Here is a 26,089-nt window from a genome sequence, read left to right as displayed (position 1 = left end):
ATGCCTATTAAAAAATCTTTAAAATATTTATTAGCTTTCAATTATTTTTTTAAGAAAAATATAACATCATTTTTGTAACAAACTTTCAAGTTAATTTTCTAAAATTACAATCATTACATTATTCTTTCTAAAATCTTGTTGCTAAACTAGTTTTGCTTAAAATTTCCTTATATTAGTCTCTTAAAAGTTTGATCACCAAATTAGTTTCTCAAAATTTAATTATTTCAAATTAATTCATTAAAAACTTAAAATACCACTCTATTCATCACGGTGGTGGCATAACTTTTGAAAAACTAATATAATAGTTATTAAACAGTTAAGAAACTATTTATAGTCATTTTTAGAATATATTATAGAGATGCATATAATATTCAAAGTATATTTTGTTGATAAATGAATATTATTTTAATTTTAATTTCTCAAATATATTATTTCAAGAATATTCTTATTAATATCTTTTAGTTACAAAATCACACTAATGTCAACATATGTTTGTGACTGGAGAGATGATATTTATAATTACAAAATAAGGTCCAAAGTGGGAAAATTCGTGAAGTCAGAAGCAATGCCTTGGCTTATAAGTTCTGAAAACCTAATTCATTTCTGTGGACCCAGAGTTAGAATGCTGGTGTCCAAGCATTGTCAATGACTATTTTTGAATGTACTTGGAATGCTGGTCTAAACCCACTCTAGTTGTTTGATATACTCTTTAGCAGGATAGATGTTAGAGCAGTTGTTTGTGCTTGGTAAGAAATTCAAAATATAGGAATGAAAATCTGGTGGCTACATTCTATATTCCATTTACCTTGCATGGTTGGATTTGTTGTGCTGTTAAACATAAAGTATATGCTTTTGATTGTTGTATGATCTGCAACACTCTTTTTTAATTATTATTTCTTTTCCTTTGCAGCCCACAGACTTTAGTTCGAGCTTTACGGTATGTTGTTGATAGTCAATTGCAATTATTTTTTCCCCAGTCAATTTATTACCTTCATCATTTTTAGATAGTAGGTTGGATGATTGGAAGTTCTAAATGACAGGTTGGATGATGGGAAATTCTAATCAGCTTGTAGATAATTTTAGTCTTTCTAAAAATAATGTAATCTTATTTTCCCTTTGTTCTCAACACTCCAGGGTTGTCGAAATGCAAGAGATACTTGATCAACAGATTGCAGAAGAAGCAGCAGAGGCTGAAGGGGATGGTGACACTGCACCAGTTGCAAATCCTCGTAAGAGCGGCATGTATGTTGTAATATTTTGAATTAATTTCTATTATGTCAGATCAGTTGTGTGATCTTGAAAATCTATATCAAAGGAAACAGCAATCCTTGCAGCCACCTTGTTATATGATTTCTTGATATTTTAACTGCATTTACTTTGTATACCTTACCGTTTTGGGAGATCATCTAAACAATATAGGAATGCATTCAATTTTCTAAAAATGATGTGTTTGATTTCTTTTCTTGTTTCTTTTGCACCAGAATATTTTTATCCTCTATGTATCTTTCTTTTGTTCAATGAAAGAATTTCGAGACTATTAGATATTAAAGATCATTTCATTTGTATAGACAAGTGATAGAGTCATATGATGGAATCCTTGTGAATCTCCAACATAACAAAATAAGATATTATATATATATATGTATATGTATATCATATCATGTACATTGCATTACATAGAGATCCCCCTGACCCATTTATTAAAATACATCTAACACTCCCCCCTCAAGCTGGTGTATATAAATTATATGCACCAAACATGTTACAAATATAATTAGTTCTAGGACCCCACGATGATTTGGTGAAGACATTTGCCGTGATCATTGGAGTTAACAAACTAAGTAGTAATGTATCCATATGAAATACTTTCACGAATGAAGGGACATTCTATCTCAATATGTTTAGTTCTGTTCTGGAATGCTGGAATTGAGGTAATATGAAGGGCAATTTGGTTATCACAAATGTGTCATTTGTGTAGTCTCTCCATTTGAGCCAAATAAGCTCGTAAGTGGGTGAAGCCATAGTTCTGTACACTACTTCTTCCTTAGTTCTTGTTACTACATTCCTCTTCGTGCTTTTCCCAGAAGTCAAGTTGTCACCTATAAGGCACAATATTCGGAAGTGGATCTCCTATCTCTGGGAGGACTTGGCTATCTGAGTATGATTATTGTGTCCATAACAAACATTTTCTTTGGGATCCTCTTATGTACTTTAGAATATGAATGATTGCATTCCATTGTCTTCCACATAGAGAATTAAGAAATGACTTACCGCAAAGGAGATCTCAAGATGAGTGACTATGAGGTTCAGTTCCCCAATTAGTCTCCTGTACCTCTTAGGATCAGAAAGTGACTCTCTCTAACATGATAAAAGTTTAGTTTTAGGATCATAGGTGTGTCAAAGGGCATGGATTGCATTGGTTCAGTCTCCTCTAAAATACCAATGTGTATTTTCTCTAAGATATTACAATTCACTTTTGGATTATGCTACCTCAATTCCCAAGAAGTATCTAAGTTTGCCAAGGTCTTTTGACAATAAATGTGTTTTTTTTTATTTGTAAAATGCCATGGAGATCGCTACCTATAAGAACAATGTTATCAATGTACACTACTAGATAGATACACCCTACAATTGAATTACAACAAAACACAAAATGGTCAACCTCTCTATGAGTCATACCAAACTGTTGGACTGCCACATTGAATCTACCAATCCATGTCTTGAGAGACTCTTTAATATATAAAGATTTGTGGAGACAACATACCTAGTTGCAAGACTCTCCTTGAACAAGAAAACCAGGAGATTGATCCATATAAATTTCCTCCAACAAATCACTATGTAGGAAGACATTTTTGACATCCAATTGATAGAGGGGCCAACGTCAAAGAGCAATCATGACTACGAATAATTTGACAAAATCCATCTTGGCGACCAGAGAGAAAGTGTCACCATAGTCTAACTTGAAGATCTGAGTATAACTTAATGGTGGGGTTGTTGGTTGGAAAGTTAACGACAACGGTGGTAGTGGAAAGTTAACCACAACGGTAGTATATATTTCTTGGGACTTGACTTTCTCTCTAACAAAGTGACAATTAACTTCAGTATGCTTCATCTTTTCAAATCATATCCTTAATACTCTCCTTCAAGCTAAAGCATATGTACATGAGTCAAGCTTGTTACAAACGTCTTCTACACAAGATCTCTTGACAGACATAGTGAACATGTTAGGTAGTTGATTGTTGAAGCTGACAAAGTAACTTATGACAAAGTATCACACATTGGTTTGGTGCATGTGTTTGAAGATGATGTACCAAGGAGTTGGTGGCATGTGGCGACAATTGGCTAAGGCTGACAGTGCAATGGTTACCAACAAAGGGCGAGCAATGGTTGTCGGAGAGCAAAAATAACAAATGTTTGAAGGGCATTGCGGGAGTGCAAAAATAGCTTGTGGAGCAAAAATGGTCAGATGGCACAATGGTTTCCGAATAGCAAAAATTCTTAGAGGACATGATGACTACCAAGAGCAAAAATAATGTTTGGAGGGCACAACAATTGTTGGAGAGCAACAACTACTTGGAGAGCGTAGTGGCTACTAGTGAGAAAGGTGGTCAAAGGGCAAGACAATTGCCTAATGCAAAAATGCTCAAAGGATATGGTGATCACTGGAGAGTGGAAAAAGATGCTTAGAGAACATGGTGGTTTTTAGATAGCAAACAATTCTTAGAGGGCCTAATAGCTATTGCAAAGCAAAATTATTTAGAGGACATGACAACTCCTAGAGATAAAAAATGCTCAAAGGATGCGGTAGCTTTGGTCATTGCACGACAAGGCAATGCCAGTTGGAAAAAGATCATTGGAAAGTTTTCAACAACTATGAACAATGAAACATGGTAGGAAAAATATAAGCCTAAATAAAAAAAATGTTTCTGAAAATTTTTACAACTATGAAAAGACAAGGAAAACACGGATTAGGGTTCCATTCTCATTAGGATCTTGATACCATGTTGAGTTGAGAGAAATATGATTAATCTTCTGTGTTTATAGACTACAACAGAGCTATTGAATATATGGGGGAGGAAACATAATTATAACATATTCAGTTATCTTATTTTAGGTTAAGAACATAAATATAAAACTAATATAATATTAATAGGGTTCTAACGTATGTTCAAGATTCTTAACACTGTTAAATTAATAAAATTTAAATTATTGAAATCATAAATTAAAGGATACATATACCAACATAAAGTAAAGACTTCAATAAAATGTGTAATTTTGGTCCATATAATTTTTTTTATCGCAAATTTAGTCCTTTTTAGTTTTCCAAAATTTAGTCATTTTGTCCAATTTAGTCCTTTTTTGTTTTCCAAAATTTAGCCATTGCTACATGTTTGTAAGTGATAATAGTGTTGTGTCAATTAGTTATCCACTTAAGATATTAATGGTAAGGTTTAGCAACAAACTTTAATACATATTATTCTAACAGATACATTTAACATTTTCTGTGATTTGATGATATATTAACCGTGGATCAAAATTGCTTAATTTTGGAAAACTAGAAGACCAAATCTGAAATTTAAATTTTATAATGACCAAAACTGCACATGTGTTTAAGCCTTTATTTAACCACTTGGTATCCTACACACGTTGTTATAAAAAAGTTAAAAAAATACTTTAAATGTATGGGTTGTATCTTAGAATACCTGACTGGATACATGGCTGGTGTTGGTTCAAGAGTCATTTTGGAGTATTGGTGGTGCTTACTAGATTTTGATTTGAGTTTGTACATCTAATTCATGGTTTTTAGAGATATTTTTTTTTAATTTTATTTTCTGTTTATTTAATCAGTTGTAACTGGCTATGTAATTCTGATGTTCTTAATATCTAGTTCATCTTATTCATCAATTTGGTCAAAATCACCATTTTTAACACTTCAATTTCTCCTCCCTTCTTTTTCTCTGGTTCTCTTTTAGTTGCTCATTTTCCATGACTCCCTTTTTTCTTATTTTTGTTACTGTGTTCTTAGTTGGGTAGGGTGGTCTTTTGTATTGGTACAATGTTGTTTTCTTTTCTCTTTACATTTTTCATCATTGAGTCTTTGCCTTAGCTCATTTTTGTTCCAGACATTGCTTGTCTGTCTTTGACGTTTAGTTGGTTGCATAATTTCTCCCCATTGCATTATAATGGGTTCTAGCTTTTACTTCAATGCTTTATTTTCCTGGTAATTTAAATTTTACCCACACTCTATTAGAAAAATATTTTATTTTAAAAGGAAATTGGTACATGTTACATGTTGAGAAGAGACTTCATTGATTTATTTATGTATTTATTCTTTTTTCCCCTGTTGAGGTATGGGAAGATTCACTATTTCTTTCTTTAATTTCAACTTTTTAAATTGAACTATTTTAGAATTGAACTATTTGCCTAAAATGCTTTTTAATGTGTTCATTGTTCTTGATATAAACGACTCAGTAATTTTATTTAATTTTTATGATTACGTTTATTAAATTTTATATTTTTCTAATATTCTCGGCTTTCTTGGAATGTCACATAAAACATATTGAGAAAACTTTTCTAGATTTAGTACGCAATTTAGAACTTTCTTGTTTATTCCCATGTTTTACCATGAGACTTAATTACAGAAAATCGACAAGCACAATGGGTTCTTCAAAAAATTTAACACAGCAAAAACTTAAGGTTCAGGGGAAAGGCTACAAGGATAAATGCTATGAGCAAATAAGGATGACTGTAGAAGGACGGTTTAACAAGCTTCTCAGTGAGGTTTGATCTTACTGTTCTATATGTTCCCTCTCCTGCTACAAATATAATATTATGAATGTAAATTTGCTACTCTTTATGTAACTCACTGTTAATCTCGTTTATGAATCAGTTTGTGTTTGAGGACTTGAAAGCAGCTTTAGAGGAAGCACGAGTGGTATGTTTGACTAATTTTTAGCTTCTGATTTTTTTACTTGTAAAAGCATTTATAACATATTAACATTTATAACTTTCTGTTAGGCAGATTGCAAAAACATTTGTATACTCTAATGATCAACCTCGGGACAATTTAAATTAGGCCTTTGGATACCTGGCTCAACAATATATTTGATAAGCTTAGCATAATGATGCATACACATTTACTTGAAAAGTGTTGGAATATATTAGATATTTATGATAGGATATCCTGTTTAGGTGGTAGAAACAATTAGCTGTAATCAATTAAGTAATTTAAAACTATCGATTAATGCTCATATCTCAATGTGATTGAGTTAGGTATTTGATGGACTTGCATAACTAACTTTTAGCTAGTCATTGTATTTTAAAGTTTATGCTTGGTAAAGATTGGACAATTGGGATTGAGACTTGGCTTCACCTGTAAAGAATGGATTCCGTTCTGGAAGGACAGCATTATAACAGTTTACCAAAATGTAATGACCATTCTTTATGAAACCATATTGTTAAGAGTTATATATAAACTATCATTTGAGTAAACTTTCTTATATTTTAATTGGAAATGAATGAGGAAGGGCTTCCATATATCCCATTTTAAATGATGTATCTTCTCCACACTTAAAATTTTAAATGTCGTGTATACTCCTTAACTATTTTAAAGCTGTTAGTCATGCAAGTGCAATGCGAGGATCTTGTTTCACTTATTATATTCATATTTGTATAAGTTGATATATTATTAGGTTGAAAATTATATTGTATAGTTTTATTTTAATAATAAATTTTCTCACTCACCCTCTTCCCCACTCCTTCTGTCAATTATTTTGACGCACCAAAGTCAGTTATACCAACAGGTGTATGCTATGAAGGAATTCTATATTTTTGGTGATCTCTCATTTACAGTACAATTGTTATGTAATTATTCAAAAGATCATATCATTTGCAGCTTTCTGTACGTGAGATCCAGTATTATTCTCTATTACTGATGGAACCCTTTTTCTTGAGTGGCATATAGATTGGGGAAGAGCTTGGAGATGTCTATGACTACGTAGCCCCCTGCTTTCCTCCAAGGTTTGCTCTACATTGAATATACTACCTTTTCAATCTTCACAGCTTTTGGACCAACTTTCTGCTAATTAAAGCTGTCATTTTAAGATTTTTGATGTTCTATAATTTCTCCCTGTTTATGTATGGCATGTGCTTTTTATGTTATCAAAAGTTTAAAAAAAATTCAAATTAGTGTTTCTGGTGAGTAGGTTTTTGTGGAATATAAGAGTATTTTAAAATGTGATAGGAAAAGAAAGGAAAAACAGAAAATGTGAGACATGGAGTACAAAATGTTTTACTAGTTACTTAGAATGGGTCCAAGGATAACTAATGTTGTGTCTGAGCTACAGGTGTGTGTATTATCCATAATAACATACTGAAGTGCAGAGGGAATCAGTCATTAATACAATCAAATCATTAATTATACACATGTAAATTTAATATTTAATTTTTATTATTAAATAATAAAAAATACAACACATTTTAATTAAATGTAAATTAATTTTAAAATTTAATATACATAAAATGTTATACAAATTAAAATTAATAACAGCTTTTAAAGTACATGCAAAGTTGAACGTTCCTTTCTAATTTATACATGGAAGTAAAAATATGTTAGTAAGAATTGTTAGAATACCGCTGTCGAGCTGTCCAGATATTTGCTTGTATGTTAGTGTACAACTGTTCATTGTAATATTTCAGTGCTAAACTGTAGCACGTAGGTTCCTACAGTAGTGCAACTGCTGAACGGTGCAAATACTATAACTACTTGTCATATTCATTTCATTGTGTTGTTCGACAATTAATAAAATTTCTCTTTTCCAGTCTCTCTAAGAAAATATAAATTACAATAAATGAAAAAAACTGTGAGCCAACTCATGCCAAAAAATTCCGAGACACCAACAAAAAATGTGTGCCAAAATTGTGACACTTCCCTGCATATAAAAATGGAAAGCTTTTGTCCTAAAGTTAAATATTTTAATATTTAAAAACAGTATTATATTAAGGGCCCGCAATATGCAGATAAGAAACAGTTTTTGTGTAGAGAATGAGAAACCGAAAACTTAAATGGGTCCCACAAAGTTACTCTCCAATGACAAATATTATGGACTGGATTTCTCTTTACTGGGTGAATGGGAAGGGAAACTCCCATTGGAGTTGCTCTTAGAGGCACCTGTTTACTTTTTTATTACGTGTTAGAGTACAAAGGGGATCAATCATTAATACATATGCTGTAATGTCTATCTTACAGATATTAACATGTTCTATTCTAATCTAACCATATTTAATACTTGAACTGTTCAATTCTTGTACCCTTTATATTGGATGCATGCACAATGACTAACTAATTGGTTGAGCCTAAAGCCCTCACATTCCTTATTACTATACTATATCATAACAAGTTCTTCAAATGATGCATTGGTTTTTTCTTTTTCTCTTTGAAGAACTTAATCTAGCACTGTCAAACAAAACCATTGGTAGAGGGTTGTTTCATGAAAGGTGACATCCATAGTGATATAAACATGATGGCTCTTAGGATAATAACGTTTGTACCCTTTTTTCTTAGGAGGATAACCAATAAATACACATTTAAGAGCTGTTTGGCAATGTAACCTTTATCACTTTGATCTGTAACAAAATAAAGAACCATGTTTGGCAATGGAACCAAATCAGATTCAAATTAGACACCACCCCTTGGTGCTCAAGAGGTCCCGATGACCCTGTTTGTGGTGGCAGCAAGTGGGACACACCTTTTTCTCCCACCACTAAACTCAACGATGATGGCGAAAAGTGGTGGTGACGGTGGTTAACAAGGCAATGGAAACAGGGCTCTCTAATACCAACTTGAAAAGTAAAGAATTATTTTATTGATATCAATCACACAAATTACATTCTCATCATCTCTATTTGTAGTAACCAAAAACTTAAAAAGGAAATAAAAAATATGCTGAAATAAATAGGAAGAATCTAAAGAATCTGAACTGAAGATATTTTTTCCTAATTACTATGGAAATATTGAGAATATTTTTTTATTCTAATAATCTGCTATTTACATCAGGTTTCTTTATGTACATGTTTCATCTGTTCTAATTCATTTTTTAATCCTGGCAGATATGAAATATTCCAACTGATGGTAAATCTTTACACTGAGAGGTTTATTCAGATGCTAAGATTGCTTAGCGACAGGGCAAATGAATTAACGAACATTGAGATATTAAAGGTATTTTTCTGGAGTTGTTATTTATGCATAACATGTTGTCACTTGCTTAGAATGTCATATTTGTCCTAGATAAAGGAGAGCCAGCCTTAAACTTTCCAAGTTTGTGGCATATGGGTAAAATAAGTTACTATCCTTCCAATTCATCTGTATTAAACACTACGTTGTTATGTGATATTATTATTAACATTAAATGAACTGTATGTCACTAGGGAAAAGAGAAAAAAAGAAGATTCTGGAGAGGTAATCTTGTGGTAATAGTCAAATTGAGAGGAGAATCTTAGAGTGTGGAGCATGATAGAACGGTGAAAACACTGTTGCTTGCAGATCTTCCTGGATGTAATAGTAATTAGAGAGCTTCTTCGTGGAAGTTGCAGTGGCAGCTTTGAACACCATGTTGGTGGTGGCAGTGGCAGTGGCAAATTTCTTCTCCTTATTCTTTTTGCTTGTGTTGCTTCTCTGACTTAGCTAAGCTCTTCAACAAAAATCAGAGACATGTGCTCCCAAAAATTGATCCGGTCCAACACGTTTCTGAGTAGTCAATGCTTCATATATGTGGAAAACATGCACAACCAAAAACTTTGATTAACTTATAATCTGGAGGCCTTTGAAGAATGACTTGATAAGGTAGAGTGGTTTTGAGAAATACAGGGTAGTCCATTAGTAAGGTATACTGTTGTGTGAAACACATGATGCCAATAGGGTAGAGGCTTGGAGGTTTTTGATAAAAGAGTGAGATCTATTTCTACAATTTGGTAACACTAACACTTGAACCACACCATTTAGGTAATGTGTAGGACATACGATAGGAGTGTATGACTCATGGCAAGTTCATTTAGATATTGGGTAAATGGCCCGAATTCACCTACCAATCTGTTTGATGACTTTTAATTTGCCTATTAAATTGCACTGCAACTAAAGATTTGAATTGTTTGAACATAGTGCGTGTTTTAAATTTCTATTTGATAAAGTAAATCCAACTCTAATGGCTAAAGTCATCTACAAAGGTGATATGCTGGTAGTATCCACAGAAGAAGGCACATGTGCAAGCCTGGAGAAGTAACTAGAAAATAATTCAAGTGGAGCAAAATAAATTGTTGTATAAGGAGAAGAGGGGAGTCAGTGAGATTTTCTCATACAACATGCAACACAAAATTCCTACAAGGTTTTATTCGTTACTGAAACATTACATGAGACAATAGAATTTGGATGACCTAGGTATTTATTCAAAAGAAAAGTTCATTGGAATTTGTGTTATTTACATTAGTAGCATGTATTTTAGACACAGAAGAGCCATGAACAAAAGTGGGAGAAAATTTGGAGAAGGGCTGAGTAAGATGAGGAAAAGCGTAGAGACCATCTTGACCCATAACACCTTGAAGGTGAACTGATTATCAACTTGAGGTTTAATGAGACATTAAATGGGGAGTAGGCAAACCTCGACCATGCCCTAGGCATTCATGTTCATTGCCAGTTTTAGGAACTTTATTAACCATGTTTTGATGATTCACAGTAATGTAATGAGTGGCTCCCAAGTCCACATACTAGTTCTTAGACAGCTTAGGAGGTACTCAATTGGCTAAATAAGCCTGAAGATAACTTTGTATCGGTTCCTGTGGTATGGTGTATTGAACATTTTGAAGAGCAACATCACGTAGGCAACAAATTGAGAAGAGGTTCTTAATAGAAATTCTGATATTGATCCACACATTCTAATAATTCTGGAATGTACGCAGGATTAAAACGATGATAACACATACTCGTCACCAACCTGATAATAAACTTTTTGATTTGTTGTCATGCCCTCCTCTTTACCAGAGAAGCCACAATGACAACCGTGAAAATTATAAGAGCGTCGTCCTCCACTGTTGGTAACATATGGTTGGAAAGATTGATTAGAGGTGTTGTTCTATGTAAATTGAAGGTGTTTCTGGAGTTGAAGGTGTCTAAGTGAGATTCAGAGTCAATGTGATATTTATTGCTTTCCTTGTTTTTCTCAAGGCACTTGAGCTAACTGTATCGACTCAATCTCTTAAAAGTTGAACATATCTGATTTACTATTGATCAGAGTGACCAGAGATTCATATTCATAGGACAGCCCTCAAGAATTTTATCAAGCTGTTCTTGAGAAGAAATTGATTCACCAATTAAAAGTGTCAAATCAACAATAGCTTTTATTCACATAAAAGAATTGAGCAATAGGGTTATCGCCTTGTATTGTGATGTACGAGTTTTAGCTTTAGTCTTTCCTGAAAATGATTATGTATTTCCTCACATAGTTGCCATGAGTGGACACAACCAAATGACCTGAAAAAAGAACAGCTCCAGAGAGTGGAGTTTGAAGCCAACACAAAAACTGTTGGTCCTTGATGTTCCCAAAGAAGTGCTGGATTTTCAACATTCACATCAGAATCTGCTTGATAAAGGAATTGTGGAGGGATCTGAGGACTAACAACAAATTGGTGAAGGCAACATGCATTGAGAACAGGTTCAACCTATTGTCTCCATACAAGAAGATTGTTAGTCATGTTTCTCTGTAATATGATAGGCATAACTGATTGGAGTACTGTCTGGAATTTGCCCGAGAAAGCTGATCTGGTGGTACAGCACAAGTGGATCTGGATTCAGAGGTTGAGTGAGAAAAGGATCAGTAGCCATGATAGGGCTTTGAAAGTTCAGATTACCTTAAATAAGTCAGAGAAACTGTGAAAAAGGAAAGTGAAATTTTGTTAAATTGTAAAATGAATTGATTACACACAGAGAGCATTGAGCTCAGTTATTTATATAGAGAAATAGCTTGGGCTACGAGGTAGACCTAACCCCAATCAATTCCAGCTGTCATAATAGAATGACAACTGGATAATCCAATTAATTCCAACTAGCATAACAGACTGATTGTTGGTTAACTAACACTGACTATGTGCTGACTCAGCAATATACATATATAAGTATACTCTATTGCTCTGAATGTTTTATGGGAAAAAAATACATATGCTTACATTTTTTTTACGAAACAGGTAACTGGTTGGGTGGTTGAATATCAAGATAATCTGATTGGGCTTGGAGTTGATGAGTCTCTAGCCCAAGTGTGTTCTGAGAGTGGTTCAATGGATCCTCTAATGAACTCCTATGTTGAGAGAATGCAAGCTACAACTAGGGTAATCCTAACTATCTTGCTTATTTTTTAGCTTTAGTAATCTAAGATGTTTCTTGGGTAATTTCTTTATCATACAAAAGGACTAAGCTTTATTCTTAATATTTTCAGAAATGGTACTTGAATATTTTAGAGGCAGATAGAACTCAGCCCCCAAAGAAAACTGAAGATGGGAAGTTATATACTCCTGCTGCTGTTGATCTCTTCAGGATACTTGGTGAGCAAGTGCAAATTGTTCGGGATAATAGCACTGATCTCATGTTATACAGAATTGCCCTGGCAACCATTCAGGTAATATCAGATAAGATATGGATGTAGCGTAACTGATGCTTATTATACATTTATCTGTTTGAAAACTAAACTCTAGGTAAATAAAGGAAAACTGGAGGAAACTTAGTATTTGAGACTTGAGTGCAACATATCATCATTGGGAGGATATCACCAGAAATCTATGAACTTGTCCTCAAAGATATTATGTAGTGCTTACTGCTTATATTAGTAGCTTTGTATCCTAGGTTATACTATGTGTTTTTACAGGTAATGATTGATTTTCAAGCAGCTGAAAAGAAGAGACTTGAAGAGCCAGCTTCTGAAATTGGTCTGGAACCTTTATGCGCTATGGTTAGTGTAATTTTTTTTGCAAGTGTTGGCTTATTGTTTCAGCGTAGGATTTTTTATTTATTTTATAAAATGACATTCAATACAACATTTTATTTAGATTAACAACAATTTGCGTTGCTATGACCTTGCAATGGAGCTAAGTAATAGCACCATAGAAGCCCTTCCACAGATTTATGCTGAACAGGTTTGAACTTCTGGGATTTTGTTGTTTTTCCTAATTTCATTAACTTGCAACTGTTGGTTATTGACATAGTCTTTGGGAACTAAAGTTCTTTAAATTTTGTCGGGAAAGATCATGTATATTCTTTCTTTGATGCATGTTGTGAATGAGGAGGTTTTCTTTCTTATCAATTTGTCATTCTCAAAAAAGAACATAACAACACTGCACTGAATTATTAACAAAATTGTAACAGAAATATGACGTATTTCTCAAGAATCGGCTCTCAAGTTCAGGATTCTATGTTTTGAGTCCTTGCTGCATTGGATGACTTGGATAGTTGGTAGTGACTCACCAATGTGCATAGCCTCCCTCTCGCAGCCAAATCATCGTTATCCGATTTTTTTTTAAACCATTTAAATAATTGATATAGAACAAAATAGTGTAAGGAAGATATTATTCTTGATGAGTCCAAGTTCTTCCAAATGGAAAACCCAGATCCTAGGTTCCTAAGACAAAACGATTTTTCTTCCAAAACCACCACAAAAATGGCTAGCTGTTCCCCATCATATCCTGTTCTCCTATTAGCATACCACCGGCTAAGCTTGTATAACTATCTCCATAGTTGTTTCTGTTTCTTGTGTGTTAAGCTTGCATAACTAGTTTTCCCCTTAGTTAGCCCACCTGCTGATCCATGTCTTGCACAACTTCATCATTCACATCATCTACTCGGTTACTATTTCAGAATTATTACTTTAATAATTGCCTTATAAGAAACTTCCTATAATACCTCCTAGTACAGTAGCATCTTTGTTTTTAAAGGAAACTGTGCCTTCCTGATCAACATTTAACTTTGGTTCCATAATTCAACCTTTTCTAATATTTCTTCTTTTGATTCTCCTTCATCCTCCTCCAACATAAGCACTCTTAACTTCCTTTCAATACGCCCATGGAATGCCCAAAATTGTTGGCCACATTGAAAACAGTGGAAAGAAATAGATGAAATATATTTCTGAGATATCTTACAAATGTGATTACAATCTCTATTTATAGACTGTTTTACAACCTAATTAAAGAAAGAAATAATAGGCAATGAAAGCCAAAAATAATGAGTGTTTAAAGTTGTACAAATCAAATAAAATCAAATCACTAACAAATCTGTCCTAATAAATATAAAATAGAATCTGCACTTAATTATAACATAATTCTCCTGATTATGCAACACTCCCCCTCAAGTTGGTGAATGTATATCTATCATTCCCAACTTGCAAGTAAGATCTTCGAATTGTTTTGTGGGAAGTCCCTTAGTAAACATATCTGCCAATTGGAGTCTTGAAGGGATGTACTCAGTGGCTATAAGACCATCATCCAACTTCTCTTTAATAAAGTGTCGGTCTATCTCTACGTGCTTTGTTCGATCATGTTGAACCGGATTGTGTGCAATACTGATAGCGGACTTATTATCACATGCCAAACCCATAGGAGCTTCATATTTTATTTTTAGGTCATCAAGTATGATCTTCATCCATAATAGTTCACACACCCCTTGAGCCATGGCTCTAAATTCTGCCTCTGCACTTGATCTTGCAACTACATTTTGCTTCTTGCTCCTCCATGTCACCAGATTTCCACCCAAGAACATGCAGTAGCCTGTGGTGGATCTCCTATCAACAATCGATCCTACATAGTCAGCATCAGTATATAATTTCATGGATAAGTTTTCCCCCTTTTTGAATAGCAATCCTTTTCCTGGAGAGGCTTTTAAGTACTGAATAATTTTATCTACTGCCTGCAAGTGTCTTTCTCTTGGATCATGCATAAATTGACTAACCACACTAACTGCATAGGCTATATCTGGCCTAGTGTGTGAAAGATAAATGAGTTTTCCCACAAGTCTTTGATATTGTGTCTTCTCCACTTTTGGGTTTTCCTCATCATTCCCAATCCTATGATTTTGCTCTATTGGCACTCCAGTGGGCTTACAACCCAACTTACCAATCTCTTTGAGAAGATCAAGGATGTATTTCCTTTGAGGAATAAAGATGCCCTGTCTCGAGTAAGCAACCTCTATCCCAAGGAAGTACTTCAGCTTCCCAAGATCCTTCATTTCAAATTGAGCCGCTAGTCTCTCCCTCAAATTTTGTTTTTCAATCATCACCTGTAATAATCATATCATCTACATAGACCAAAAGTAGAGTGAGTTTACCATTCTGAGAATGTTTTATAAATAGAGTATGGTCACCTTGGCTTTGTCGGTACCCCAGAGATACCATAGCTTGAGTAAACCTTCCAAACCAAGCACGAGGTGATTGTTTAAGACCATATAGGGCCTTCTTAAGTCTGCACGCCTTATTCCCTTCATTAACAATACCATAACCAGGTGGAATCTCCATGTATACTTCTTCCTCCAAGCTTCCATGCAAGAAGGCATTTTTAACATCAAATTGATGCATTGCCCAACCAAAGTGTGCTGCCAGGGAGAGAATAATCCTGACGGTATTCATTTTTGCCACTGGAGCAAAAGTCTCCTCATAATCGATCCCATAGGTTTGAGTGTACCCTTTTGCAACCAACCTTGCTTTATACCGATCCAGTGTGCCATCAGACTTATACTTAACTGTGTATATCCACCTACAACCCACTGCTTTCTTATCTTTTGGTCTCTCTACAATCTCCCAAGTCTCATTCCTTTCTAACGCGCTCATTTCTTCATTCATGGCTCGAATCCAGTTCTCATCTTTTAAGGCTTCTTGTACCGATGTAGGGATTTTGATAGAATCAATAGCTGAAAGAAAACTCTGATGCTGCATAGAAAGTTTTTCTGTAGACACAAATTGGGATATAGGATATTTGGCACAAGATCTTTTTTCTTTTCTCAAGGCAATAGGTAAATCATTTAGGTTAGGTTCAAAACCATTATTTAAGGTGTCCTCAAGAGTCTCACTGGTATGAGTTCTTACCTCCGGTTCAGACAATTGTAGTTGCTGTTCGACCAGGACGGGTTCTTGTTGCCTTCGCTGATATTGTTTTCCAAAATATTTGTCTTCATTATTCTTCTCTGGTAATGATGTTGGTGCAGGGTCTTTGTCATCCTCCCTAAGAACGAAATCTTGCAACAAAGGAAAAGGTGGCAACTCAAGGTCCTCAACTTCTTGAATACTCTCCCCCTGAAGCTGAGAACTAGGAAAGAAAGACTCTGTTTCATGGAAGGTGACATCTTTGGAAATATAAACTTTACGACTTTGAGGATGATAACATTTGTACCCCTTTTTGTTGGGGGCATAACCGATGAAGACACATTTGATGGCGCGAGGATCTAACTTACCCCGATAAGGACTATGAACATGGACAAAAGCAGGACAACCAAAGACACGATTCTGAAGACTATTCAACATGGGAATAGAAGGATACAATGTGGTCATAACCTGAATAGGAGTAACACCCTCTAGAACCCGAGAGGGTAATCTATTAATCAAATAAGCGGCAGTCAGGACTGCTTCCCCCCAGTAAGATCTAGGAACAGATGTTTGGAAAAGTAAAGCTCGAGTAACCTCAAGGAGATGACGATTTTTCCTTTCAGCAACCCCATTTTGTTGAGGAGTGTCCACACAGGTTAATTCATGAACAACTCCATTTTCCTCAAGGAACTTGGAAAGGTTTTGGTTCACATATTCTCTTCCATTATCAGAACGCAATCTCTTAATTGGACTTTCAAATTGTGTTTGAATCATTCTGTAAAACTTTACAAACAAGTGAAAAACTTCAGACTTATCTTTCATGAGGAATATCCAAGTAACCCGAGTACAATCATCAATAAATGAAACAAACCATTTTGCACCCCAGATATTAGGAATAGGTGAAGGTCCCCATACATCTGAATGAATAAGATCAAAAGGTTTAGAACTTTTATTACCATTGGGAGGAAAAGTTGTCCTATGGTGTTTAGCAAACTGACAAACATCACAATGAAATGACTCAGCAGACACTTTTGTAAATAAAACAGGAAATAAGGACTTTAGGGTACTAAATGGAGGATGACCAAGACGTCTGTGTTGAAGCCATATCTGAGAGGATGACCAAGATTCACGACCTTGCTGAAGATTAGAAGTGTGTGCCTGTAGTCTAGCACCCTTTTTACTTTCTTCATGCTGTAAATAATATAACCCGCCCTGCTCTTTAGCAATTCCAATAGTCTTCCCTGTGGCAAGATCCTGAAAAACACAATGGGAAGGGAAAAATACCACTGCACAATTTAAATCTTGGGTAATCTTTTGAATAGACAAGAGGTTATTGGATAGTTTGGGAACATGAAACACATTTTTTAAAGGAAATGAAGGTTGAAGGTGAATGTTACCACGACCATTAATGGGGGTAGTGGAACCATTAGCAACAGTAATATATGGCTTACTGGATAAAGTAGTGTAGGATGAAAAAGAAGAGGAATGAGGTGTCATATGATCAGTAGCACCAGAGTCTATAATCCAGATATTTTCAGTACTAGAAGCATTAAAGGATAAAAAACTAGAACTCTTACCACTCATAGTAAAGGAATAATAGCTAGATGGCTTACTAAGGGAGTCCATGAGAGTTCAAAACCAACTGAGTTTTTCAGATTGGCAAAATTTGATCCTGTTCACACACAAAAAAAAGAAATCCGCCGGAAAAATTTTCCGGTGGCGGTTTCCGGCGAGCAGTGGCAGTTTCCGGCAAGCGACGGCAGTGGTGGTCAGTGGTGGTGGTCGGGGGTGGTCAATGGCGGTGGCAGTAACGGTCAATGGTGCAAGGTGGTGGTGGTGGTGGTGAATGAAGAAAGGATAAGGAAAATAGAAAGTTGCAGCAATGAAGGCTGTCCAAAAAAAAAATTGCAGCAATGAAGGCTGTCAAGGAAAATGATTACAGCAATGAAGGCTATCAAGGAAAATGATTACAGCAATGAAGGCTAAAAAAAAATTGCGGAAGCAGAGTCTCCTAGATCAGGAGCTCTGATACCAAGTGGAAAGAAATAGATGAAATATATTTCTGAGATATCTTACAAATGTGATTACAGTCTCTATTTATAGACTGTTTTACAACCTAATTAAAGAAAGAAATAATAGGCAATGAAAGCCAGAAATAATGAGTGTTTAAAGCTGTACAAATCAAATAAAATCAAATCACTAACAAATCTGTCCTAATAAATATAAAATAGAATCTGCACTTAATTATAACATAATTCTCCTGATTATGCAACAAAAACAATAACCTTCGTCCGTCCTCCTTCTCTACTCTTGTTATACAAATGGCGATTGCCTTGTTTTGGAGACTGGAGACCCACCACTTGGTTTGTATTTATTTTATTTTCTTTATTTTTTCAATAAATTTGAGGTATTGTGCAAATGATTGATATAGTTAGGAGTGTCAACCTAGTTGGGGTTGCAATCTTTGTAGTGATGTTTTTGCATACCTAGTTTAGTTAATTACCTGTAGTAGAACTGGTACTGGTTAGCCCAACTAACTTAGCTGTTTAAGAATTCTAGATTGATGTTGTTTGCTTGTCTTCCTCTTGGGTATCACAAAGATGAAAATTCCCAAAGATGAAAATTCCCTTAACCCATCAGTTTCCTGTTCTGTTCCAAAAATTTTGGGTTGTTTCAAAATTGTCTAAAACTCACCTGATTGTCGTACTTATGATTAATTACCCAATCATTTTCTTGACTTTATGTATTTGTGTTTCTGTTTCACTACAGGTTAATTTTGAAGATACCTGTAAGGGTTTTCTTGACGTAGCTAAGGTATGGAAGAGTGTACAATTTTTTTATTCTAATACTTCTCTCGTGTGTGTGTGAGTGTTGTTTTTGTAAAGAAATTATTCAGTGAAATATTGATGCATTTAATTGACATTCATCTTCTTTGACTTCTACAAGCATTTATTCTTCATGGAATTTTCTGAAATTTTCTCTATAGCATATATTTATATGTATCAGTTTTTTTGACACTTATTATTTTAATAATATCAGATATTTCAATGTGATACAAATCATGAGATCGCATGATTGTGGATTAGAAACCAGTTGTGCCTCATTTTTGTGAAATTCAAAATGATATAAACCAAGGTTTTAAATTGGTTGTAGTTTTGTCATTATTCTTGTAGTTGAGGATTCTTAATCACATACAGAATTGATCATCGGTTTATTGTAGATCACATCCATTTGCGCATATATTAAAAATTATGATTTGATAAATCATTGCATTATGATGAAGAGATGAAATTACTAGAAGTTTGGAGGATAAAGAATCTTCCCTAACAGTTGATATTGGAGCAAAAACAAAGGACAGCGATATGAAAAAAAATTCAATTGAGAAAAAAATCATTCCCTTGTATGTATGTTTGGGAGATTCCATTAATCTACAATGACCATGCTTACAAAAACAAAAATAGAAGCCACATGACAAATTTTAGTTGCAGAATTTTAAGTTTATCCAAGTGCATGACAAATTTGTGTAGTTGTTTAGAAATGATCAAGAGTTGTGTATGACAGATATGGATAATTCTATATATATGCCATAATCTTTTCATCAAGTATTTTGTTTAAATCTTTTTATCTTGTAATTACAGTTTGTAAATATCTGTATGCTAAGTTTGTGAAAAATGCCGTGGACCAATGATCTGTAGTGCATTTGGGTACTGGTTATTTATTTGGTTATTATTTTGATTATTATTATAAAACCATAGGGAAGATAGAAACATTAAGTTGAAATTATGTGTTTCTGAGACAGCACAAGTGTTTAATTTATATTAGGAAAAAAGAATTAATACACTAAATAGAGGAGATTTGTTATCCTCTAACAACAAAGATATGATACAGTAATTAATAAAAAAAGTTCCTGATAAAATGTACGTAGATATTCCTGATTATATATGATCTACTCCTTATTTCTATAATTATAATAGTTATTATCTGATAAAATGGGAAATTAATTAAGATAAAGGATTACAAAGAGCAACAATAATGATTTTTCCTAAACATAAGAGAAAAACAGGAAAAACCAACTAACATAGAGGAAAATGAATGTGACAAAGGTTCGTAATAAAAGGGGGCAACTCAGTGCATGAGTCTCTGAACTAGTGGGGTTTCATTAGAGTAAATGTACACAACCTTATGCCTCCAAGAGGAGAGCTTGCTTTTAGGATTTGAAGCCGTGAAGTGAAAAATCAGACATTTTATTTCTAAATTTTACATATCACTTTTCATTTTTCTGCTAGTTTACACTACATACTTTCATATTAAAATCAGACACAAGTTCACTGCAATTGCAATTTTTATGAATATGTTTTGCTTGGAAGAAATTTGACTTCCGATACATTGAATTTCTTCTTGGTGATAGGAAGCTGTGCATCAAACTGTCAGTGTGATATTTGAAGATCCTGGTGTCCAGGAGTTACTGGTGAAGCTATACCAGAAAGGTAAAATAATTTTTACAATTAACTAGCTGGGTCTTTCTGGTTTATGCTTATAGCTTTTACCAGGGATTTTTTCTCTTTTAGCAGTATTCCTGTTTTTGGAATTGTATACTCTCCTACAATAAATTCATATAGTTAAATAGGAAATGCACATTGTCTTTAACTTCAAGATATAATAAGTTGCAAATTATTGTTAAGTGTTTAAAGCTTGTGATAATACCAGTTTAAAATTCTTTTACTTGATACTTGCTGCTAATTAGTTGCATATTTGGATTTATGTACTATTATTGTTGGAGATCACTGCATATCAATCAGAATCTATTGGAGATCAGCACGTATCAATCAGAATCATCCAATTCTGATTTGTATAGCCTATAATAGGATTTAATGTGGATAAGATCAATTTTATTTCCTTACAGGGAGAATTATTTCCCTGATTTTCAGGGATAGATTAGTGTACAGGTTTATTCCCTTATATTCTATTTCTACCTCTTCTGTATTTTTCCCAAATCAGAAAATATACATCACATTTTCTGCAATTATCAATCATCCTTTACAATATCCTCATTGTTAAATTTACTATGTTTTCTTTTATATATCATCAATTGAATGCTTTAGCACCTTGTTTAGTGCAATACTTTAGTGTTCATTTCTTTGCATTTATCAGAATGGAGTGAGGGGCAGGTTACTGAGTACTTGGTTGCAACATTTGGTGATTATTTTGGCGATGTAAAAATGTGAGTATATTGTCTTGTCTATAATTTTACCTTGTTTAATTTTCCGTATCTGCCATGGCACTGTCTCTGGTATCTGTGTAGAAACAGTAATATTTTCAGTAAGGATCCACATGCGGTTTTTATAGACTGCTAAACTTCTAAGGTTTAGCAGGGTTGTCTAACACGTTGATCCTTTATTGTACATGGGAGATAGAAATGTAAAAATATTATAGTAGCATGAGATGGAAAATCCTCACCACGACACGTGTGCACCCAAGTGAGGGTGTATTTATTTTCAGAGTAATAGACACAAGCACCAAGTGTTGACCATTTGATTTATATGAATGATTTGGATTAGAACAAAGTGATGTGCATTTTTTAAGTTCTCATGTAATCTTTAAGTAAGTTTAATCTTGATTATCCAAATACAGTTGCGGGTCAAGCTTTTCTATTCTCACTTACAATAAAAGGTCTTCTTGTTTTAGACTAGGGTGCTGCACGCTCTTTCATGTGTTTGTTAACACAATAAAAATGAAAGTAAAATTCACATTTAAATATATTCCATAGTGTAGACAAGCCTTATGCCAAAACAAAGACTTCTGAATAGAAGAGCCAAAGACAAGTCTTATACTAAATTCTCCCATCTGATGGAATTTAGTTTCCTTTTTTGGGATTATTTTTGGTGGCAATACTTGTTTTTATTATTCTCTCGTTTTAACTGTTTACTCTTTTTTATTGTCACATCTTATTCCAATGTTCTTAAATTATTCATACCAGATTAGCTATAAATTTTCAGTGTATAAGATCTGAAGTTGGTTTATAAAGTTGCTAGTGCGACTGTCTTCTATTGCATATTTTTGAACTTTGAACTTTGATTGTTAAATATTTCATTTATGAGTAAAACTAAGTTTCAACTACCCATATATTCAAGGTATATTGAAGAACGGTCTTTTAGGAGATTTGTTGAAGCCTGCCTGGAAGAAACAGTGATTGTTTATGTTGATCATCTTTTAACACAGGTTCTGTTGTCAATAAAACAATTGTTGATTTTTTATGTACTAAAATTGTGCAGATTTTCTTTAACAGCTATGTATTTATTTGACTTGATTGTCTCATTTATATTTTAATTGCAGAAAAATTACATTAAGGAAGAAACTATTGAACGGATGAGGCTAGATGAGGAGGTTATCATGGATTTCTTTAGGGAACATATCAGTGTTTCTGTGAGTTCCTTTTACAACTTTTGTTACTGTTGCTCTCTAACGTGGAGATTGTGCCAGTTCCATATATGTTTATCTTGACACCCAGTCCAAGTTTCTTACTCTAATTTCCTTCATGGTGGATTAGAAAGTTGAAAATAGAGTGAGTGTACTTAGCGACTTGAGGGAACTTGCTTCAGCAGAGAGCCTGGATACCTTCACACTCATCTATACAAATATACTTGAACATCAACCTGACTGCCCGGTAAAATCATGATGCCTAATCTAATTTCAATATTTGCATTTGCAAATGGAAGTATCAGTTCTTCAAGTTATTACATAATTTATCTTTTGCTTAGAAAATTAACTTCTAAAAGCTTTATATGATTCGAATTTCAAAACTAATGAAGAATTCTACCGAGTTATCCTGGTGGATAATATATTTTTTTACTGTTTCAGCCTGAAGTTGTTGAGAAACTTGTTAATCTACGAGAAGGCATTCCTCGGAAGGATGCCAAAGAGGTAAATAAAACTTTATGTTTGTTTTGTTTTAATTTTAACTCAAGAAATATGTTCGAAGATAAGTACATAGGTGGAGCATTTATTTGGTTTTGTTTGTTCTTTTGTAATCAAGTTGACGGCTGGAGTTCGTATGTTCTGATTTTAATGCATGAATATTTCTTCTTTGAAGATATTCCCCAACCTATAAATTATCAATTTAACATGGTCTGAACTTTAAATTCTAGTGGATCTATGTGTGGTAAAATCTAGCCACAACTTAGTGGACTCAATTTATATGAGAATCTTTATGGGGAATCAGTTAGTTCCAACTTCTAAGAGTCCAAAACAGATTAATCGAAGTTTCATAAAGTAAAATGATCTCATGAAGGGTGGAGAAATGATTGATTTTGTAAATTGACATATGTTACTTTTGTTGAAAAGGTGATTCAAGACTGCAAAGAGATATATGAAAATTCACTTGTTGACGGAAGACCTCCAAAGGTTGGTTTCGTTTTCCGGCGAGTGAAGTGCTTAACAGCATCCAAGGGAGGACTATGGCGTAAGCTCACTTGAAGTACGATTCCATTGAGTTATTCATAGAGCTGTTTTGTCTGTTAAATTATTTGTTCCTTGTTCATAAATCCCAAATTTTATGCTGTCAATAGACAAGTTTTGTAAAATTCATTATTTGTAGTTACTTCATGATACCCACCCTTGCAATCTTGTTTGCCCATGCAAACTACGTTAGGGTTTGAATGTGATCCTGGAATATTTTACTTATTTTTTATAAACTGTAACATTTTAGTTGTCTTGTGGTTTAGTTTTATTTTTTCATTTCTGAAGTTATAAAATTTAGATTAAAAATGAGAAATCAAATTATGATTATTGCATGATAATGTGTTATTGCAATGAAATGCCTTTACAACAACCCCGATGGGATTTTCTTTTGCACTCACCTACTTTCGTTTTGCACCTCTTTTTGTATCCACATACTTTTTAGTACCTCTATATAAATATGGAAATCCCCATTATGATTGTGCAATTTGGAAGTATTTTTTGGAATAAAATTTTTGAATTGTATAACTAAAAAAGTATTTTTTTCATGAAGAAATGTTTTAGATTATACAATCAAAAAGTTATTTTTGTATGGAAAAAAAACTTTTGGATTGTGTAATTAGGAAGTTATTTTTTACAATATAAAAGTTATTTTTATAAAAAAGTTTCCACACATTTTGTAAAGCATGAATGTCTTCGACACAAATTGATTTTTTTTTTTTTTATATTTTACATAAAAAAACCTTGTGGATTGTGGAATTTGGAAGCGTTCTCGAACAGGGTTGGAACTAAGAACGATTCAAGTTGTTCCTCTACCTTCTCATTCGGTTGGTCATTAATTCTATTCCTCTCCAATCAAGTTTTTTTCTCTCTTCCTCTAAATTTGCCTCTCGGTCTCTGCAAAATTCAGACTTGGATGGTACCTGCAAAAAGGCATTCCGATGCTAAAGTTAGAATTGAGTATTCGACACTTGGTACTCTAAGCATTATATAATGATGTACCTAGTTCTTGGATTTTGTACCTTTTTATATAGTTATTATGGACATTTTCTTATTGGATCAGATTATAGAGTTGGATCATGTTTAGAAGTGTATTACATGATGGCAAATTTCATGAAGGTCTTCTTGAATCATGTAAGAGATGGTGCGGAAGCTATGGATGTGTGTGTGCAAGATCCTCTTAAGAGTGATGTTGATCTTGAAGGTGCATGGTATGTATGAATATTGGGAGGTTCGGCTAGCCCAAGGAGAGGTGAAGGATGTGAAGTTTAGAGCCTAGAGTTCTAGGGAGAAGCAAAGCTTGGCACAAAATGGCAGCATAACTTTACTCACAATAAACTTGGAAATACAAGGTGTAGGCTTTCCTATTTATAAGCTAAATGGCCGTAGAAGCTAAGCTAATATCTAATGAAATGAAAGCCAAATGAAATGCAAATCACCTAGCACATGGCACATGTGCTCATGACCGGCCAAAACAAAAGAGATTCTAGAATGTTCACTCAATTATGCTTTCTACACTACTCTAATTACTAAGCACCCCTAATGGGCCTCCATGTAACATGTACAAGGCTTTCTCTCTTCCATCCGTGGTTTCATTCAATTAGGCGTGAATGTGCTTGGCCATTGATCTTGTAATTGGGCCTAGACGGTCTAGGCCTCCCCCTAGACGCTCCATGTGTAGCCTCCCCTCTTCACGTCCTAGACGCTCCTTCCTTGAGTCTAGACGCTCATCATGGTCTAGCTTTGGGTCTTGGCTTTCATGGTGGGATGTGCTTGGCCCTCCTCCATCATCCCCTCCCCCTTGGAAAGGATTTGTCCTCAAATCCAGCTCGTCATCGTCATTGGTACCTACAAATGGAGAAAGATCAATTACATTAAAAGTGTCATGAACTCCATATTCAAGAGGTAGGTCCAATTTATATGCATTGTTATTGAATCGCTTGAGGACTTGAAAGGGTCCATCACCTCGGGGACTTAGTTTGGACTTCCTTTGAGTTGGAAATCTATCTTTGCGAAGGTGAAGCCAAACTAAGTCTCCTTCCTAAAAAAATATTTCTTTCTTCCCTTTATTGTTCTATTTTGTGTACTTCTCATTTTGTTGTTGTATTTGGAGTTTAATCTTCTCATGCATTTTCTTTACAAAGTCGGCTTTGATTACTCCTTCCTTATGCACAAAATCTTGTGGATTAGGAAGAGGTATCAAATCCATGGATGTGAGAGGATTAAAACCATATACTACTTCAAAAGGAGAAGCATTAGTAGTCTTGTGAACTACTCGATTGTAAGCAAATTCAATGTGTGGAAGATACTCATCCCAAGATTTATGGTTGCCCTTCATGATAGCCCTAAGCATAGTCCCAAGAGATCTATTGACTACTTTGGTTTGACCATCCGTTTGAGGATGACAAGAAGTTGAAAATTGTAGTCTTGTTCCAAGTTTGCCCCAAAGAGTTTTCCAAAAGTGACTGATAAACTTGGGATCTCTATCGGATACTATACTCCTAGGGAGGCCATGAAGTCTCACCACTTCT

At 34.2% G+C, this 26,089-nt stretch overlaps 1 protein-coding gene across 2 annotated transcripts in view; it reads left to right on the top strand.

Moving 5' to 3' along the window:
• Positions 1-23,814, top strand: part of LOC137819676 (exocyst complex component SEC6) — a 37,904-nt gene extending 14,090 nt beyond the window's left edge. For both annotated transcript variants that reach the window (XM_068623594.1, XM_068623595.1), the window contains 18 exons: positions 911-937; positions 1,135-1,242; positions 5,643-5,781; positions 5,891-5,935; positions 6,965-7,020; positions 9,109-9,217; positions 12,232-12,372; positions 12,480-12,659; positions 12,906-12,989; positions 13,087-13,173; positions 18,873-18,917; positions 20,512-20,590; positions 21,255-21,324; positions 22,235-22,322; positions 22,437-22,526; positions 22,651-22,767; positions 22,962-23,024; positions 23,445-23,814. In XM_068623594.1, the coding sequence (XP_068479695.1) occupies positions 911-937; positions 1,135-1,242; positions 5,643-5,781; positions 5,891-5,935; positions 6,965-7,020; positions 9,109-9,217; positions 12,232-12,372; positions 12,480-12,659; positions 12,906-12,989; positions 13,087-13,173; positions 18,873-18,917; positions 20,512-20,590; positions 21,255-21,324; positions 22,235-22,322; positions 22,437-22,526; positions 22,651-22,767; positions 22,962-23,024; positions 23,445-23,576 (1,660 nt within the window). In that variant the 3' untranslated portion in view covers positions 23,577-23,814. The remainder of the gene's footprint in view (positions 1-910; positions 938-1,134; positions 1,243-5,642; positions 5,782-5,890; positions 5,936-6,964; positions 7,021-9,108; positions 9,218-12,231; positions 12,373-12,479; positions 12,660-12,905; positions 12,990-13,086; positions 13,174-18,872; positions 18,918-20,511; positions 20,591-21,254; positions 21,325-22,234; positions 22,323-22,436; positions 22,527-22,650; positions 22,768-22,961; positions 23,025-23,444) is intronic.
• Positions 23,815-26,089: the final 2,275 nt, after the last annotated feature.

This window comes from Phaseolus vulgaris, chromosome 10 (assembly GCF_000499845.2).
Source record: "Phaseolus vulgaris cultivar G19833 chromosome 10, P. vulgaris v2.0, whole genome shotgun sequence".
Lineage (NCBI taxonomy): Eukaryota > Viridiplantae > Streptophyta > Magnoliopsida > Fabales > Fabaceae > Phaseolus > Phaseolus vulgaris.
The sequence above is the reverse complement of the archived record's forward strand: the minus strand, read 5'-3'. Positions and strand labels throughout refer to the sequence as shown.